Source organism: Camelina sativa, chromosome 10 (assembly GCF_000633955.1).
Source record: "Camelina sativa cultivar DH55 chromosome 10, Cs, whole genome shotgun sequence".
Lineage (NCBI taxonomy): Eukaryota > Viridiplantae > Streptophyta > Magnoliopsida > Brassicales > Brassicaceae > Camelina > Camelina sativa.
The window spans coordinates 18,511,681-18,530,887 of record NC_025694.1 but is presented as its reverse complement, the minus strand read 5'-3'; the positions used below and the strand labels follow the sequence as shown (position 1 = coordinate 18,530,887).

At 40.0% G+C, this 19,207-nt stretch overlaps 1 protein-coding gene across 1 annotated transcript; it reads left to right on the top strand.

Annotated features, from left to right (window-relative positions):
• Nucleotides 10,661–19,204, top strand: LOC104719289 (putative acyl-activating enzyme 19). The gene is made up of 17 exons (XM_010437174.2): nucleotides 10,661–11,025; nucleotides 11,120–11,515; nucleotides 12,092–12,288; nucleotides 12,849–13,052; nucleotides 13,373–14,104; nucleotides 14,623–15,287; nucleotides 15,517–15,592; nucleotides 15,675–15,761; nucleotides 15,918–15,961; nucleotides 16,456–16,564; nucleotides 16,698–16,757; nucleotides 17,097–17,181; nucleotides 17,259–17,323; nucleotides 17,509–17,568; nucleotides 17,657–17,701; nucleotides 18,220–18,329; nucleotides 18,826–19,204. Exons 1-17 carry the CDS (start codon nucleotides 10,761–10,763, stop codon nucleotides 19,037–19,039), a joined length of 3,414 nt encoding a protein of 1,137 aa, XP_010435476.1. The 5' UTR covers nucleotides 10,661–10,760; the 3' UTR covers nucleotides 19,040–19,204.

Sequence of the window (19,207 nt, the reverse complement as noted above, 5' to 3'; positions counted from 1 at the left end):
TGATCCAACAACTCATTGATCCTCGGAAGAGGGTACTTGTTCTTCACAGTGACCTAGTTGAGACCTCTATAATCAATACACAAGCGGAAACTCCCATCCTTCTTCTTAACGAATAACATTGGCGCTCCCCACGGTGATACACTAGGACGGATGAATCCCTTGCTCAACAAATCCTCTAGCTGCTTCTTCAGCTCTGCCATCTCTGTTGGAGCCATCCTGTAAGTAGCCTTGGATAACGGTGTCGTTCCTGGTTCCAGTTCAATCGTAAAAGGATCAGACCTGAAGGTGGTAATCCCTGCAATGGCTGGAACACATCCTCAAACTCCTCCACAACCTGGATACCGCTAACCGTAGACTTCCCCACTGACTATAGCATAGATATAGTAACCAAATAAGCCTCACGGCCCTTCTCGATCATCTTCCCAGCCTGAATAGCCGAGATCACGAGACTTCCCGATGTTGGTCTAATCTCCTGATAAACCAACTTCCCTCCTGAACGCTCAAACTCCACTCTACCACGATGACAATCCAGATGAACCATATGCTGATGCAACCAGTCCATCCCCAAGATAACGTCATACAACTCCATTGGGCTGATAAGCAAATCCGCAGGCCAAGACTCTCCCGCGATCTGAATATCGATACCCCTCGCTCTACCAATGACCCTCAGAAACTTGCCTCTAGCAAACCTGACAACTCCTGTACGCTCTCCGGGATCTCCCACGATACTCTCACTCTCTGCACACTCCGGGGTAATGATGCTATAAGTAGCTCCAAAATCAAACATAACATGGGAATTAAACCCGCCCACCAACAAGGTCCCTACACAAACCTCATGTGTTGAGAACCTAACACTTTATCACAGGACAACATAAAATTTGAACTTACTAAGAATTCACAAAGACAAAGTATCAAAGATTATACTTGTGATCGCCCCGGCGCTGGTTCCACCATTCTCTACAGTCGTGTAAACCCGTGGCGCCTGCTCAATATGTGCCACCTGCTGCCCTCCCGGTTGCACCTGCTGCAACGCTGCTACTGCTACCGGCTGCAACTTGGGACAATAGGGCTTGATGTGCCCTGGCTCCCTGCAATAGTAGCACACACGATCTGCTGTCAACAGGGCACTCCTCTTGGGACAGCTAGCAATCTTGTGATCCTTGCTCCCACACCTGAAGCAACTCGCACCACTCGACGTCTGCCTAGCCTACCACAACCTCTTGGTTCCCTATGCAGGCTTACCGCCCTTGCTAGAACCTCCCTATTGTTGAGCCCTACTAGGCTGGACTGCTAGGCTAGCCGCCACTGACTGTGCCCGGATATCCTCCTCAATCCCTGCTGCAGTCTCAACCAGCTCTCCACGCAAAGCATAACTCCGCCCCCTACAGTGAACCCTCAAGTCATCACGTAGGGCCCTCAAGAACCTCCTGATCTGAGCATCCTCAGACTCGAAATCTCGACCCCCATACCTCAAAAGTCGACTGAACTCCAAGTCAAGCTCCCGCACTGACCGAGTTCCCTGTGCTAGCTGAAGGAACTGCACCTCCATCCTATCCAATGCCTCCCTAGGGAAATACTTGCGGTTGAACTCCAAGACGAAGTCAGCCCAAGACATCTCCCTCTGCACTCTCCTGGCTCTCACAGAACTCCACCACAACTAAGCATCACCAGACAAATAGTGGACCCCAATGTCCACCCAAAACCCCTCAGGACACCTCAGAGTATGGAAGTTACGTTCCACACTTCTCCTCCATGCATCCGCAGCAGTAGGATCTGTACCTCCTGAAAACCGCTCGGTACCAATACGGCCTNGTAGCTCCAAAATCAAACATAACATGGGAATTAAACCCGCCCACCAACAAGGTCCCTACACAAACCTCATGTGTTGAGAACCTAACACTTTATCACAGGACAACATAAAATTTGAACTTACTAAGAATTCACAAAGACAAAGTATCAAAGATTATACTTGTGATCGCCCCGGCGCTGGTTCCACCATTCTCTACAGTCGTGTAAACCCGTGGCGCCTGCTCAATATGTGCCACCTGCTGCCCTCCCGGTTGCACCTGCTGCAACGCTGCTACTGCTACCGGCTGCAACTTGGGACAATAGGGCTTGATGTGCCCTGGCTCCCTGCAATAGTAGCACACACGATCTGCTGTCAACAGGGCACTCCTCTTGGGACAGCTAGCAATCTTGTGATCCTTGCTCCCACACCTGAAGCAACTCGCACCACTCGACGTCTGCCTAGCCTACCACAACCTCTTGGTTCCCTATGCAGGCTTACCGCCCTTGCTAGAACCTCCCTATTGTTGAGCCCTACTAGGCTGGACTGCTAGGCTAGCCGCCACTGACTGTGCCCGGATATCCTCCTCAATCCCTGCTGCAGTCTCAACCAGCTCTCCACGCAAAGCATAACTCCGCCCCCTACAGTGAACCCTCAAGTCATCACGTAGGGCCCTCAAGAACCTCCTGATCTGAGCATCCTCAGACTCGAAATCTCGACCCCCATACCTCAAAAGTCGACTGAACTCCAAGTCAAGCTCCCGCACTGACCGAGTTCCCTGTGCTAGCTGAAGGAACTGCACCTCCATCCTATCCAATGCCTCCCTAGGGAAATACTTGCGGTTGAACTCCAAGACGAAGTCAGCCCAAGACATCTCCCTCTGCACTCTCCTGGCTCTCACAGAACTCCACCACAACTAAGCATCACCAGACAAATAGTGGACCCCAATGTCCACCCAAAACCCCTCAGGACACCTCAGAGTATGGAAGTTACGTTCCACACTTCTCCTCCATGCATCCGCAGCAGTAGGATCTGTACCTCCTGAAAACCGCTCGGTACCAATACGGCCTACTCTGCAGCATGCTGATATAACGAGAATGGACTCCCACATCCGCAGCCACTGGCTGCCGCTCCTCTGCCACTGGTTGCCGCTCCTCCGCCACCACTGGTGGCACTACCTAAGTCTGAGTCGGTACCACAGGTGGCAACCGCTCTAACAACTGTGCCAGCAAACCCGCAAGGTCGACACCCGAGACTCCACCCACTAGGACACCCACACCTGGGGCCCTAACATCACTGGCTACTGGAGCATCAACACCGCCCCCTCCGGCCACACTCACGGAATTCCCCTGGACACCCTGCGACTCGCTGATACCCTCTGCTGTCACACTCTGGTCCGCAGTCTCACTAACCACTGGGATCCTACCCCTACCATGACCAAGTCCGCGTACATGACCACGACCAGCAACAGCATCCTCTCTAACCATCTGCACTACCATGAGCAGAAGGCTAAGCACACAATTAACATATCACACAAACAAAAACTCACCGTGGAATCACACTGTAGGCTCGAAGAAGATGTTCTAGGACTCCATGCCACACACAATTGACTAACTCACATAATCAATCAAGACATGCAATCCCAGACAACACAACAGAAACCTAATGAACCCAAACCTAGAACCGTAAGGGCTCTGATACCAAATTGAAACGACCTGATCCGTTTTTTTTTATTATAAATAATAAATAATAATAATCATAATAATAAATAATAGTAAACTACAACTAGTGGTCCCATACCCACTAGCCACCTAACCACAATCACAACCAACAGCGGAATAACAATACCAATTAAATAACCAATAATAATCCTAACCATTTTAATGTCAAACAATAGGAAACAAGGAACCGGCAACCTAGCAAGTTCTAAAGACCCAACTCTAGCAACCTAGCAATGCACGACAGCAATCAATCGAGACCCTAGAACATCTTCCTCTTCATTGCCTTGATTCCACGATCACACTTTGCCTTTACCTGTACCACAAACACAAATTGAGATGCATGAGTATTTGATAAATACTCAGTGAGGCAATCCTCCCATCTACTGGGCTATACATACAAGCAATAAGATCTCTCATGCCACAAACAACAATAATAAAACAAACCGGAACATGAACAAGTGACCCGACACGATCCAGTTACTATCAGAAGGGTGTTGACCGATACCAGAAGGTGTCGACCGACACTGGACATCTGGTGTCGACTAGCCCCACTTGGGTGTCGATTGACACATGCTCGACACCCCCAAAACCCTAACGGTGTCGACCGACACCTCCACATGGTGTCGACCGACACTCGCTAAGTTCCCGAGCCATCCTCGCATTAGTGTCGACCAACACCACTGTCGAGTAGTGATTTCCTTCGAACAGAACCTCCGAATCTCGCCTCCAAACTGCTCCTTTTCGTCCCACACAATCCCAGGAATGAATCCAAGCTTCAGGAGCTACGAAAAACTCACATACAACCAAACAAACAACCAAACAACACACAATATCACAGAAACAGAGATCTTAGCTTAGATAAGCCATGGTCATACACTCACCTTAGCCAACAAAGAGATCTAAGCCCAAAAGACGAAGCTACCACCACAAAAACCTTCCCACCACGTTCCTAGCCTTGGATCTTCACTCTCACAGCAAGATCTCTCCAAAAACACCTTCAAATCTCACAAACTCTCTCTAAAACCTCAAGAACAGTTTCTCTCCTTTTCTCTCTGTATTGTTCTCAGAAACGGTTTGAGACAAAACAAAACACGACCTAGGTCGTTTCCACACTTAAATATCTTGTTTAGATGGTTTTCTCTAAACCAAAACGACCAAAACCGACCAAAATCGACAATTAAATCAATCTGGTTGAACCAGAAAATAAGTGGTGTCGACCGACACCACATGAGTATCGATCGACACCCACCGCCAAAACGCAGAGTTTTGGTTCGCGGGCGTTACACTCAGTAACTTAATTATCTACTGAATTGATTTTCTTCTTTGATTCTCTCATATGCTAAAATGCAAAAGACACCAAAAAGTGGATTTATGAAAAATTATCTTATTTTATGCTTTCAGAATTTTTTTTCCTAAATCATCTAAAAACATGATAAAAGTACTCAAGGTAGAGCAAATCTTAGATTGATCGTGGTCATGTTGTAGATCCGTTTTGGATAATGGTAATTTCCTAATTAATATGGTGTAGTTGCTTTACTTTAGTTTCACCTAAAATGCAAAGCTATTTGGATTCCGGTCTAATCACGTTCTGAATCTTCTCGAAAACTCTATTTGGTTTTGTGGTTGTAACGTCCCGACTGCCACTTCTTAGTGGGCCCAATATCCACTCCCAGTACATGGGCCCACAATCCTTAATGAGCCTCGCGTCCTCTCTAGACCCGTGACCCAACCATATTCGACGGTCGGTTTGCTACGTCCGAGAGGTTTAAAAGACTTGTTACCGTCCCTACAAATAACCACATGATCTTTTCCTGTGTTTTGTCCTCACTCACACAGTTCGGACAATCACTTTTCGGAAGGTCACCCATCCTAAGACTATTCCAGTTCAAACATGCTTAATTGTGTAGCCGAGTGTGTGACACATAGACTGATAATGGTTTGTGTCTGTGTTTACTTACAGGTGTTATGAGTGCCCCGATGTGTATGCAGTATGCTTGATATTGTCGTCTACATGGCTATAATGCGATATATATATATATATATATATATATATATATATGTGGGACTGTTGAATATGGGACTGAAACTGAGACCAAAGTAATTAGAACTTGTGTGTGATGACGGTTTGTGGGATCTAGACGTGTCTTGAAAACTTTTATTGATCAGTAGCTTTGGAGTGTGGAGGTTTATGGTAAAGTCAAACTTAAAGTCAAACTAGGATCCTAGAGCAATCCAGAATCCACAACTCTGTCTGCCTAAACTTCATGTTAAAATGTACTCACTCAACAATAGTTGTTGAGCTGAAACAATGCTACAAACTACTTAGGACCAAACTAACACAAGGCTTACTTTATACAGTACTCCTCAAGTCATCACGATACTAAAATATGGAATTCACAAAATTCAAAAAAAAACATTGAAGCATAAGAAGCTTACTTGAGAGCTAAGTTTCTGTAAGCGGGTTTGATTTCCTGATCGTTTGCGTCCTTTGATACACAAAGAACCTCGTACGGATCCCGTGGAGCCGACGAACCTTGTACTAAGACCTATATTATCTAGACATGTAAGGCCAATTAATCCTTATATAGTGATTGCTTTTTATGGCTTAAGAACACGTTGCTTGTAAATGCTCACCAAGCTATCCATATGAGAAGCACCTCGAATCTCTAACAAATTACATAATGATCAAAACTAGTTTTAAAAAGTCGAACTCATTTCCAAATTTTGTTTAGCAATAGGCAAAGCTGACTCTAAGACCAATTAATTAGGAGCACGGGGAGTACCTCTACGACGGTTTGGGAAGGCCAAAGATTTTACTAAGAGAGTATTGGATGTACTAAAACCAACATAAAACATTTGTGAATACTAGTGTAAAGTTAAAGATTAATAAAATGATGAGACGAAGAAAGAAGAAACTTAAAGAAAGAAAACAAATGGAGGGTTCTTACTTGCAAAAGACATGGTTGCATTGCACGAAAGTGAAACTGCATAACTAAATAAACTGAAGCTGCCAAAACCAGTTTTGGAATTGTTAGGGAGGTAGACAATTAAACAAACGCTTTAAAATTCATTTTGGTGGCCAGACAAATATAGGCTACGAATAAGAATTTGTAAACCAACACTAAGGCTATACAAAATATTCAATTTAAATCAACCAAGTATACAACAGTTTACTTGAAATCAACCAAGTATTCAACAGTTTACTTGAAATCAACCAAGTATTCAACAGTTGCACACAGTTTTGCATTGGATGTTGGACTGAAATGCATTTTTTATCAGTGAGGGAGAGAGAGAGAGGGAGAGAGGGAGAGAGGTTTAAGTTTAAACCTAAAGTGCAGATGGATCTAGTGGCTACGAAACATACATGAGGAAGATCTGATATGATACCTTATAGAACAAGAGCTAGTCCAAATTCTCAGGGTGGGCAATAATGAATGATCATAATTAAGCAACGACATGAACACAAGAAGATGGGCTAAGTGAGAGAAGAGAGGATCAATTAGCAATATCGAGGAAGTTGATGAATCCAAACCTCTTCGGTGTTAAACAAAGTCTGTGATATCTGGCATTGGTAGGGTAGGTAACTCATATGCACAAGACGACGACTCAAAGAGTACCACCCTACCAACCACAGGATTTGAACAAAAGGGTTACTTGGAAACTATATTTGTTTCATCGGAGCCACTACTAATTCCCGAGAGTGATTTTTTTGGTTGTAAGCGCAAATGAACAATCATAAAGCTATATCTTACAGTAAATAGCAAGATCTTGCGCATGAAAAGAAGAAGAAGAAGAAGAACAACAATAACAAACTTGTGAAAAATATCAAATTCGCAAATGTTGCAAGCGAGCCGCTGCTTCCTCTGCTCTAACATTTGCCTGATATTTACGGAGATTCTTGTCAAAAGACTTCCGCTGCATCTTCCGCAAGAGCTCGGGTTACCTCTCACAAAATTAGGATTTTCTTTTTTTACAAAATAATAAAATACTAAAAGCTGATATTTGTTTTGCTAACTATATGGGCCGTCAAATTTTTTTATATATTAACTTTTAAAATTTTGGGATTTTTTGCTAATTATGGGACTTTTTTTGCTAATTTTAATTATGGGATATTTTTCAAAAAAAACTCCCATAATTAGAATTTTCTCTTTTTACAAAATAATAAAATACTAAAAGTTGATATTTGTTTTGCTAACTATATGGGGCCATCAAATTTTTTTATATATTAACTTCAAAAATTTTGAGATTTTTTCCTAATTATGGGACTTTTTTTGCTAATTTTAATTATGGGATATTTTTCAAATTATAGGGCCTTTTAACTAATTTTTGGACTTTTTGGGAGCCTATTATTGGACATATTTTAAATTAGGAGGCCTTTTTACTAATTGGGGGGGCGGGGGGAGGGGGGGGTTTGAGGCCTTATTAGTTTTAAAAAAACCTTCAAGATGGGCTTCAAAAATTTGAGGCCCAATACGAATGTTTCATTAGAATTGGTGAAGGGTCGGGCCTGTATATAGCAAGATTCATCAAAACTGTGCGATAGACGAGAGATGAATCATTTGTAAAAACTTACATAATACTTGAGGTCGTAGAAGAACATTTTGAAACTGGCGCAAGGAAGACGTGAGGGCCTCGAAATCGAAAGAAGCTTGTTGTGTAACTCTCTTGGATTCCAAATGATGAAACTATTTTTGCTTTTGCCCCACGAGATTATTGAATCCAACGAATGATCGTTCACAACCTCATATATACAGGTGTAGAATGAAGACAAAAATTCTGCCATCGCTAAACACTTCGGAACTTAGATATTGAAACGACCTGACCCGTTTTTTTTTAAAATAAATAATAATAAATAATAAATAATAAACTACAACTAGTGGTCCCATATCCACTAGCCATCTAACCACAACCACAACCAACAGCGGAAATAACCAATACCAATAACCAATAAAACATTATCCAAATTCAAACAACAGAAACCATAGAACCAGCAACCTAGCAATGTTTCTAAAGAACCAACTCTAGCAACCTAGCAATGTCAGACAACATCCAATCGAGTCCCTAGAACATTCTCCTCTTCATTACCTTGATTCCACGATCACACTTTGCCTTTACCTCCACCACAAACACAAATTGCAATGCATGAGTATTTTATAAACACTCAGTAAGGCAATCCTCCCATCTACTGGGCTATACACACAACGACTAGAGACATCTCTAACCATCAACCAACAATCAACAATAACCAATAACAAACCAGGACTCTGCATCGACCGATACCAAACTTGCATCGACCGACACCAACTGGGGACTGCATTGACCGACGCATGATATGCATCGACCAATGCAAAGTTCACTTGCATCGATCGATGCTCCCATTGCATCGACCGACGCATGCTCGACATCACGCGGAAACCCTAATTGCATCGACTGACGCCTCCACATGGCATCGACCGATGCTCTTAGGTCAATTTGCGCCGTCCTCGCACTTGCATCGACCGATGCACATGCCGAGCATCGTTTTCCCCGAGCTTCTCGCCGGATCTTCGTTCTTGGAACCACAAGACACGATCCCAAGCCACAAGAAAGCCTCACACAAATCTAAACAACGTTCTAACAAGCCAAACAACACATAAATAAACAGATCAAAGAATCTCTAGCTTAGTTAAGCCATGGTCATGCACTTACCTTAACAAGTGATTCATGAAACTAACTACAACCAAATGAGAGACTCTACAATATCCAAGAACAACCAAACTCGCTCCTACAACCAATCACAACAACAAACAAACATTGAAAACAAACTGCCAGAAAAACAAAAAAGAACAACCTCACAAGTGAAACTACGAAATCAAAACGAACCGTTAAATTTCTAATCCCTCCGGTTAAAATCAGGGTATACACGTCCAGAAGCTTCCAACAAAATTTCAGAACAATCAGATCCCAGGTGAAACCGTAATCGATCCCGAAACACCTGCTGGTCTCAATCCGCGACTGAGACGAAACACTCCACTAAACTGTCATGTCTCCTTGAATATTAACCTAAATTCACTTCTGTAAAAATGAGAGTGTACGAAAATATCTTAGCTACAACCCTACCAAAAATCAATACCTTTTGAAACGATTTGACCGTCGGATCCTCCTTCTCCCAAACCCTGACAATTCTGTTTCTTTCTTTACTCTAAGGAAAAAGGTTGATCTCCTTCTCCTTCTCCTTTACACCAAATAACCAAGAGTTATCTCTCAATCTCTCTCTCCCTCAGATGACAATGTCGACAAAAGCACAAAAGAAGAGAGAGGAGGCTTGACTTTGAGGGAGATTAAGGGTTTTTGGTTTAATTTGAATAAACCAGGATTTAATTAAACCAAAAATCAATTAAAATTCACTCATTTGGTTTACTCAACATATCCCAACTTTATTCCCTAAACACGGATGTTACAGATATCCCAAAACGCACATGAATGATGAAGCAAACCCCCAAAGACCACAGCTTTGTACAGTGTTAAAAAGACCACAACTTTGGGTTTTTCCATATACAACCTAATGTTTGGCAAGATATAAAATCAAATAAAAGTGAAAATATTTATGTTTTAATTAGGTTGAGAGATTTTCTTGTGTTTTAAATATTACCTAAAATTGATTTTAGAATTTTGGTAACTAAATATTTTAAATGTCTATGGCTTTGGGATCTTAAATAAGTTATATATATATATATATATATATACATACAGAAAATAATTTTATTAACTAAATCTATTATATAATTATTTAAAATAATTTAAATATAATATCAAATAAAAGTGAAACGAAAATCACATATATGTTTTAATTAGGTTTTCTTAAATATTACACAGAATTGATTTTAGAATTTTGGTAACCAAATATTAAATGCCAATGGCATGACACTATACTGAACAGAGCCAGATTTTCACTGAAATAAACATCAACAGTCTGTTTGGTTCTTGTCTTTTCTGAAGTTATCCTCAAGGTATCCTTAACGTTTATCCTATGTAAATTTAGTTATTTTCTGCCATTTATAGTAAACAAGCATATGTTTTTCTCCAAGAGCAAACGTGTTTGAGTGTTTGGTATGGATGTTAAGAAATAAGAACGTCGAGAGAACTAGCTGACCAACGAGCATGAGGTCACTGAATCACTGATGCTTCGAAGGACATTTTTGTCATTTACCCTCTCAATTTTTATTTCTACACCAAAAAAAAAGTAAACAGCTTTCTGGTGAAAGCGGCGGCAGATGAGTGAAAGCAACGGAGGCAAGTCGGAGAATTGCTGCATTTCTCACAAATTCCTCCATGCAGCCTCCAAAAACCCTCATAAAATCGCCGTGATTCAAGCTTCAGGCTTGACGGCGAGGAGGATTAGCTCGGAATCAGCTGAACCTTCTACTTCTCCGCCTGTATACGACGGAGACAAATGTTTCTTGTTCGCCGAGCTTTCCTCATCCATCGATTCCCTCACCTCTCGTCTCCGTCATTTCCTCGGTGACGATGATTCTCGAGGTTACCCATTTAGGCTCTTTTAATAACTGTAATGTTCTCTGAGTATTAAAGCTCTTTACTTATCTGATAAAGTTTCAACCTTTTTACATTGCAGAGGTTGATTCAGCTGTGTATATTCCAAAGGTGGTGGCTTTATATATGCCACCTTCAGTTGAATACATAGTCAGTGTGTTTTCTGTTCTGAGGTGTGGGGAAGCTTTTTTACCTTTAGATCCTTCATGGCCTAGAGAAAGGGTTTTGTCTCTTATTTCCTCTTCAAATGTTTCTCTTGTTATTGCTTGCGGCTCTTCTTCTGAGAAATCACATTGGCTTGTGGCGAGCAACGTCTGCCCTGTATTATTTTTTTCAATGGATGAGAAATTGGATGTGGAAACTGGTTGCTCAAGCTTTGTTTGGCCTTGCAAGAAAGAGAGGCAAAGAAAATTTTGTTATCTCATGTATACTTCAGGATCTACTGGGAAGCCAAAAGGAGTTTGTGGCACTGAGCAAGGTTAGGATTTGTTTCTTCTTCATTATACAACTGTTTGAACCTGTTTCTGCTAAATGCAAATAAATTGTTAGGTATGATGACCCTGAAATTCGAAGTTCTTATTAGTTCGATAAAGAGATATGCTTATAGCATTCGGCATTATCAATAGTAGATCACATGTTTGACCTTAAAATGGATGGGAAAAATATACCTCTCCCTTCTAGGTAATATAGTTTGCAATGTTGGATTGCTATTGGTTCTTTGTGAAGATGGTAGCTATAACTCTCTGGACTTGCATCAAAACTTAGACCCTTTGTGATATTTGCATATCTTGTTGGAATAGCATATCTGTAGCTTATCTTATACATTTAGTTTGTCCAAGGTTTCCCCCTAGCTGTTTCATATATTTCAATCTTTCTATTGATTGATTACTCTATGATTTATTTTCTATCTATTGTAAGTGACATGGTGTATCTAATGGTAGGTAACTTTTTTTTTGTAGCTGATGGAAATGAATCCATCTATAGTTTTTTTTGTCTTTGCACTTCTTTTTCATACAAAATGATAACATCTGAAATTCATGTCCCTTCTCTGTAGGACTTTTAAATCGCTTCTTGTGGATGCAAAATTTCTATCCTGTTGTCGGGGAGCAGCGATTGGCGTTTAAGACTTCAGTTGGTTTTGTTGATCATCTGCAGGAGTTTCTTGGTGCTATTCTTAATTCCACCCCATTAGTCATCCCTCCATTTTCTCTACTAAAAGAGAATATGATATCCATCATTGATTTTTTGGAGGTGAGAGTTGTGTTTTCTATTATAGTCTGGAAAGAAAAAAACAACCACTTTCTATAGGTGTCATGTTGTTTGAGAACTCTGTAATATTTCCTAACCAAATTATTTTTGTTGCCAATATATTTTTGTTCATCAGCCGTTTCTCGTTTTTCTGTTCTTAACTATTCATTTTAAACTCTGAAAATTGGTTTAAGCATCTTCATTAGGCTGCATATTGGGATCAAATAGGTAACTTATAGCAATAACCAATGCTTAAAGTGGTATTGTATCATATCTTATAGTCGATTGGATGCCATGTTGCATAATGATAGTTTTCTAGTTTCTTTTATTTAACTTCAATCTACTTATAATTTATCTTCAAGAACAGCATATGGTGTGACTAGAATATTTTGTTGGATCATGAATAATGTAACTAATTAAGTCGTCATCAAGAACAGATATAGCTTTTCTTGTTGGTTGCTTGAGTTAAGGTTCCTATCATTAGAGGAAAATTGCTTTATCTTTCATTGTATTACTTTTACTTTGCATTTAAGTAAGGTTCATGAAAGTTTATCCATCTTTAGGTCTATTCTATCAGTAGGCTCCTAGCTGTCCCATCAATGATGAGAGCTATTCTACCAACTTTACAACATCGTGGACACAATAAGCTTCAAATGTGCCTGAAGCTGGTAGTTTTAAGTGGCGAACCCTTTCCTGTGAGCTTGTGGGATTCACTTCACAACCTACTTCCTGAAACATGTTTTCTGAATCTATATGGGAGTACAGAGGTGAGAAAATTATGCTTACCATAATTTAATATTACAAAATCTTCTTACGGGGGTGTATTTAAAAAGTTTGTAGCAGTGTCAGCTGGTTGGTACCAGCTATTGTTTATGTTTTAAAAGATGTCGAGATTTACTATCTGCTTTTGATTTGAAAGATTTAAATACCTTGAAGACTTCTTAATTTCACTTATTTGATACTTAGGCATTGTCTAACTTGTTGTAGCTGGTCAGAGTAATAATATATCCTTTATGCATTCTCTTTACTTATGCAGTAGTTTGTTGAAATTTAAAGTGTATGAATTAGCTTTCTGTTTTGTTAGTAGGTATCAGGGGACTGCACTTATTTTGACTGCAGTGGGTTGCCAAGACTCTTGAAGACCGGCGAGATTAGTAGTGTTCCTATTGGCAAGCCAATTTCCAATTGCAAAGTTGTACTTCTTGGGGACGAAGATAAACCTGCTGATATATGTGTTGAAGGAGAAATATGTGTTGGTGGTCTCTGTCTTTCACAAGGGTACATGCATTCCTCGATAGAGTCCCAAAGCTACGTAAAGCTACATAATAACTCGCTCTGTAATCATTTAAAGAATGATTGTGGAAGCCAGCTTTATTATAGAACTGGTGATTATGGACGACAGCTTCCTAGTGGTGATTTGGTTTTTATTGGGAGAAGGGATCGAACTGTTAAACTCAATGGAAAACGCATGGCCCTTGAAGAGATCGAAACAACTCTCGAACTAAATCCAGATGTTTCTGAAGCTGTTGTACTACTTAGCAGAGATGAGAAGCAGCTTGCATCACTTAAGGCTTTTTTAGTGCTGAACAAGGAAAGCAATTCCAGTGATGGTATCATATTTGCTATCAGAAAATGGATGAGCGAAAAACTTCCTTCGGTGATGGTTCCAAACCAATTTTTTTTGGTGGAGTCACTCCCACTTACTTCAAGTGGAAAAGTTGATTATGAAGCACTAGCAAGGTTGAAATGTCCTACAACCCTTCCTCAAAATATGATGCATAGCAATGTAACTAATAGTTTACTGCAAACTATTAAAAAGGTCAGACAATTTCCTCTGCTTACATACACGTTTTATTTTCTCCTTATGAGTAAGCCTTTTTGGTATCTGATTGCTTCTTTCTCTCTCTAAACCATATTAAAAATGAAATCTTTGAATATTTTCTTTGGGTAACCTTTGGACAGTTGCCATTCTGGGTGGGAGATATAATTTAAATGAGAAACTAGAGTTTTGCAAAGGGATCTGGTAATAAAGGTGACTGTTTAGGGTGTAAGGGTGTTTAAGGGTATTTTTCTGTCAAATGTTGATCATAATGTTGAGCCTGGAGTGTAGGAACACGGAGTAGAGAACATAAGGTGCAAGGAACTTAATAGCAAATGCAATACTTGTTACGATGGTAATCTAAATTCTTTGGGAATAGAGAAGTTTAGAATCTCAGTTTTTGGTTGAGTAATTATGCTTATGAAAAATGTAGAGAACATTGTTTGTTTTGTTTTAATCTTCAGAATCTTATTGATGATAGAAGAGGAGTTATATCATTTCCTTCACTTTTGATGTAGGCCGTTTGTGATGCATTACTGGTCAAAGAAGTTTCAGACGATGATGATTTCTTTGCGATTGGTGGAGACTCCTTAGCCGCAGCACATCTTTCACATAGTCTTGGTATTGATATGAGATTGATTTACCAATTTCGAAGTCCATCTAGGCTTTTGATCTGTCTGTCAAACACGGAAGGTAAGGTGAGAGAAGATATGCAACACAACACCACTCAGAAACTAGACCTCAAGACAGAGAGTCAGAATGGTAATGGGTTGATTAGTAGAACTGTTTCACTTCATTCTGGTGTTACGTCAGGCCCAACACCTTCAGGATTGCAGTGTGAGGAGAGTAATTCCCCAAAGCGATTGAAAATTGATTCAGAACATTTTTCTCCCAAAAGAATGAAAGAAAATAAATCATGGGATTCAGGATTTTCTCAAATACAATGTGCATTCAGTCGGTGCAACAAGGTGTACTTTCCAAACTCATGTAGTAATGAAGAGGTAAACCAAGAAAACTGGTCGGTGGAGATTCCAAGGAACCAAATGGTCTCTATGCAAGAAATATGGAAAGTTCATATGGAGTCTTGTGTAGATGCCTCGCCCCTAGTTGTATTGAAGCATTCAAAAGCTTATCTATTCATTGGGTCTCACTCATGCAAATTTTCGTGCATTGACGCCAAAAGGTATGCATCATTGTTAATCTGATGTATCAGATGTAAGTTATCATAATAAAAGAGGTGTCATCATCGTTCTGGTTAAATTAAAATCACTATCTAGCATATGAATTTTTAAGTTTTTATTGAACTGTGATCACTGGAATTGGATCTAATATGAAATGAGAGGTTTGTGTTTATTATTTTCACGAAATAGGCTGGACTTATAACAAATGATACACTTTATTTTGCTAATTAGTGGCTGTATATATTGGGAGACTATTCTAGAGGGAAGGATAGAAGGTTCAGCCATGGTAGTTGGTGATTTTAGTCAGGTTAGTCTTCTCATCAATTTGTATAGATCACTGTATCCTTTCTAATATACTTGAACAGTTTTAGTGACATCTCCAATGCTAGGTCGTTATTGGATGCTACAAAGGAAAATTATATTTTTTAGATTTCTCAACTGGAAGCTTATCTTGGACATTCCAAGCATGTGGCGAGGTATGCTCTGAATGAAAACTGATCGTTCATAGCTTTGTACTCTGTTTGTCTACCTTATTGCCGCTTTAATTTCCGTGTCATATATTTGTTCATTCCTAGAAATTGTTCTCAGATGGCTAGCTGACTTAAGACAATTTGTTTCTTTTTCGGATGAAGATAAAGTGCCAACCTGTTATGGATACATCTTCGCAACTAATATGGTAATACACTGTGACTTTTTCTTTTATCACATCCCACCAAGTCACTGTACTGAGTTGAAGAGGAGTGATTCTGTGATCATAGTCATAACATTTGTGCCACATATTTATTTTCTTTCCAATCTTACTTTTGTTGGAGTGGACCTTACATTCATACTTTCATAGTAACCAATAGTTAATTTTATGGTTTTCTTCACATTAAACTGCTGATTATTTATTTTGTTTTTCCATAGAAAATACGTGAGGTCCTTGAAAAATTGTTATGACAACCAATTTGAACTGGGTCTGTGAAAGGATTTACCTTAGTAAAGATAAATAGCAACTGATAAAGAAGTTTGAAGAGAAATTTAGGGGCAGTGACTGAAGTAAAATAGTGTTACTGTTTTAGCTCCTTGTGTGTTTACTTAAAGTTTTTCTTTGACTTTGTAGACTAGATTTTGCCTAGAGTTCTTGTAAAGTCACCAACCATTAAGCTTTATTTTGTATCATTCATGCAGGTGCGGATCACATGACCACAATCTTTATGCCCTTGACTATAGGAGTCAACGCTGTGTTTATAAGCTGCAATGTGGTGGGAGCATATTTGCTTCACCTATAATTGATGAGGTGCAGACTTTAACTACTCTATCCAAAGCATAGTTGCTTGTCCACAGCTAAAACATGTCGTCTGTGGTCAGATATTTTTTTGATAACTGAAGTCTCTTGATATCACCTGATTCATCTTTGATGCCTCACCCAGGGTCATAGTTCACTTTACGTGGCTTCTACAAGCGGTCGCGTGATAGCTGTATCAATAGAGGTATGTGCTTTCTTCTATATCTTTTGTATTCCGTTTTTGCCCCATTTTTTGCATTCCAGTCGCCCGTTACGATATGGATAGGCCATGTCAGATGTAGAAATTAAAATTTTCTGCTCTACATAAATTAAGCAGAACAGTCCTTGGAAGTAATGGTTCACTACTAATATTTGGGCCGAATTTGGTCATGTATGGTCTGCCTGCCTTACCCTATAGAGATGTTTAGCTTAACTGATCAGACTTAACATTTTTTTGGCTCCAGAGGGAGATTTGGTCTTATAGATTAATATTGCCATATTGGAGATAGACCCTTGTTTATTCGGGTTAATTTTGCAAATGCAGGATTCTCCATTCCACACCTTGTGGTTACTTGAACTAGAGGCACCGGTTTTTGGTTCCCTATGCATTAGCCCGACAAGCCGAAGCGGTATTTTCTTCCTCCTTAACTATATTCTTTCTGTTTCCTTGATTTCAGTATCATTGTTAATCTCTATTTTGTCACAGTTATTTGCTGCTTAGTTGATGGCCACGTTATCGCAATGAGTCCGTCTGGAACTATTATTTGGAGGGTATGTGTATGAGTTGATCCCAGTTCACTTGAATGATATCATAAAGTTCATATGGCTTTCCCTGATTCTTACACTATTTAGGAGTTACTATCTAGTCAAAAGGGATTTCCACATCTTTTGTTCCTGTCAGATTGTCGTGGTCATCTCATAGTGCTCAAACTTAGTCAGTTGTTACATTGATGCAGTATAGGACTGGTGGACCAATTTTTGCTGGGCCTTGTATGTCACATATGCTTCCTTCTCAGGTGCTCTTGATTCCCAGTACATCTGCAGTCCACCGTTTTTGTGTAGAGATTTCTCGGTAAGGCTGATTACACGTCTATTTTGCTGCAGGTGCTTGTGTGCTGTAGAAATGGAAGTGTTTATTCACTAGAACCGGTACGTTCTTATATCCCTTGGACATCGGTCGTGTACAGTTCACTTATCCTGTCTACCAATATTTATTTTGTGAGAGGGGCTTTTTTTTAAAGTTCTTTAACCTTATGTGCGATAAGACTTTATTTTAAGTAGACTTATGTGCATGCAAGTACAACGTTATCATGTCTATGCATAGTCTAAACCATATCTCTTCCTATGCATTTTCAAGGAGTCCATTCTGAGAGACATCATGTTTAATAGAGTCTCCTGCCTTCATTGGCTTATTGATATCTGTGTTTAGATTAAAAGGAAGATACTCTCTTGAAAGAAACTTGTGAATGCACTAAAGATATACTTGGATCTGTAGCAAAATCAGTGGAGTCAACTATATTCCAAGGGAAGTCAGTTTTAGTTTTGTGTTAATCACCTTTATATTAGGTTTGACGTTGATAGGGACGTTCATGAGGATTAGTTGTTGTGGCGCTAGTTTCAAAACTTCAGAATAATGAGTCATGACTGTTCTGTGGAATTCACTTCAGGAATCCGGGTGTCTTGTGTGGGAATACAATATCGGGGAACCGATCACAGCATCTGCATACATCGATGAGAATCTGCATTTTGAATCGCATCAACTGCTTGCATCCGACAGGTATTAATTACACGAATAAGCACATATGAAAGTATGTAATTATCTAGGTTGCACTGAAATGGGTACGGGAACAGGAATCGGGTACGGAAACGGGGACGGAAAACGGTGAAGTAAAAATTTATAGATACGGGTACGGTATGGGTACTTCAATAAACATATAAGAAAATATACCCATACCTTGAATAAGAGGGGATTAGTAAAGCTAATGGGAAAAAGAGAGAGGGGAAAAGAGTCTAGAAAGTAGAAAAACATGAAGAAATGAAAATATGCTTATGATAAGAGTGCTTTGAATGAAATGAAATGGATACAAATATCAAAAAATTCGATGTTATCTTCCCCTAAAGCATCTAAGGCGTCCCCATAGAGTCCCCGTAGAGTTTCCGTCCCCAACATGTCCTCGGTACGGGGACGACTACCAAATAGACGTACCCGTGCATCATAGGTAATTATCATGGATGTATGATGATACCTCCTTGTGTTTCCATGTATTTTCCAGGTTGGTGACTGTATGCTCTAGCTCGGGAATAGTTCACGTCCTTCGTGTGAGTCCCATACTCATCAGAGATTCACATGACTCAAAAGTAGGAGAAATCGCGAGGCTGGAGTTGCAGGCAGACATTTTCTCCTCACCAGTGATGATTGGTGGCCGGATATTTGTCGGTTGTCGTGACGACTATGTGCATTGCCTCTCTCTTGATAGTTGCAGGTAGGGGAGGTTATAGCTCTACCTACCAATGGAAGAACCAAGGACATTTTGTAGTTGTTGTATATATTATTAAGTAAAGCCTAATGTTGTGAATGAGAAAATATCATAAAGCAGATGAACTTTTTAGTTGCAGCAACAATGGAAAAGAAAAACAAGCATTAGTAGCTCATTG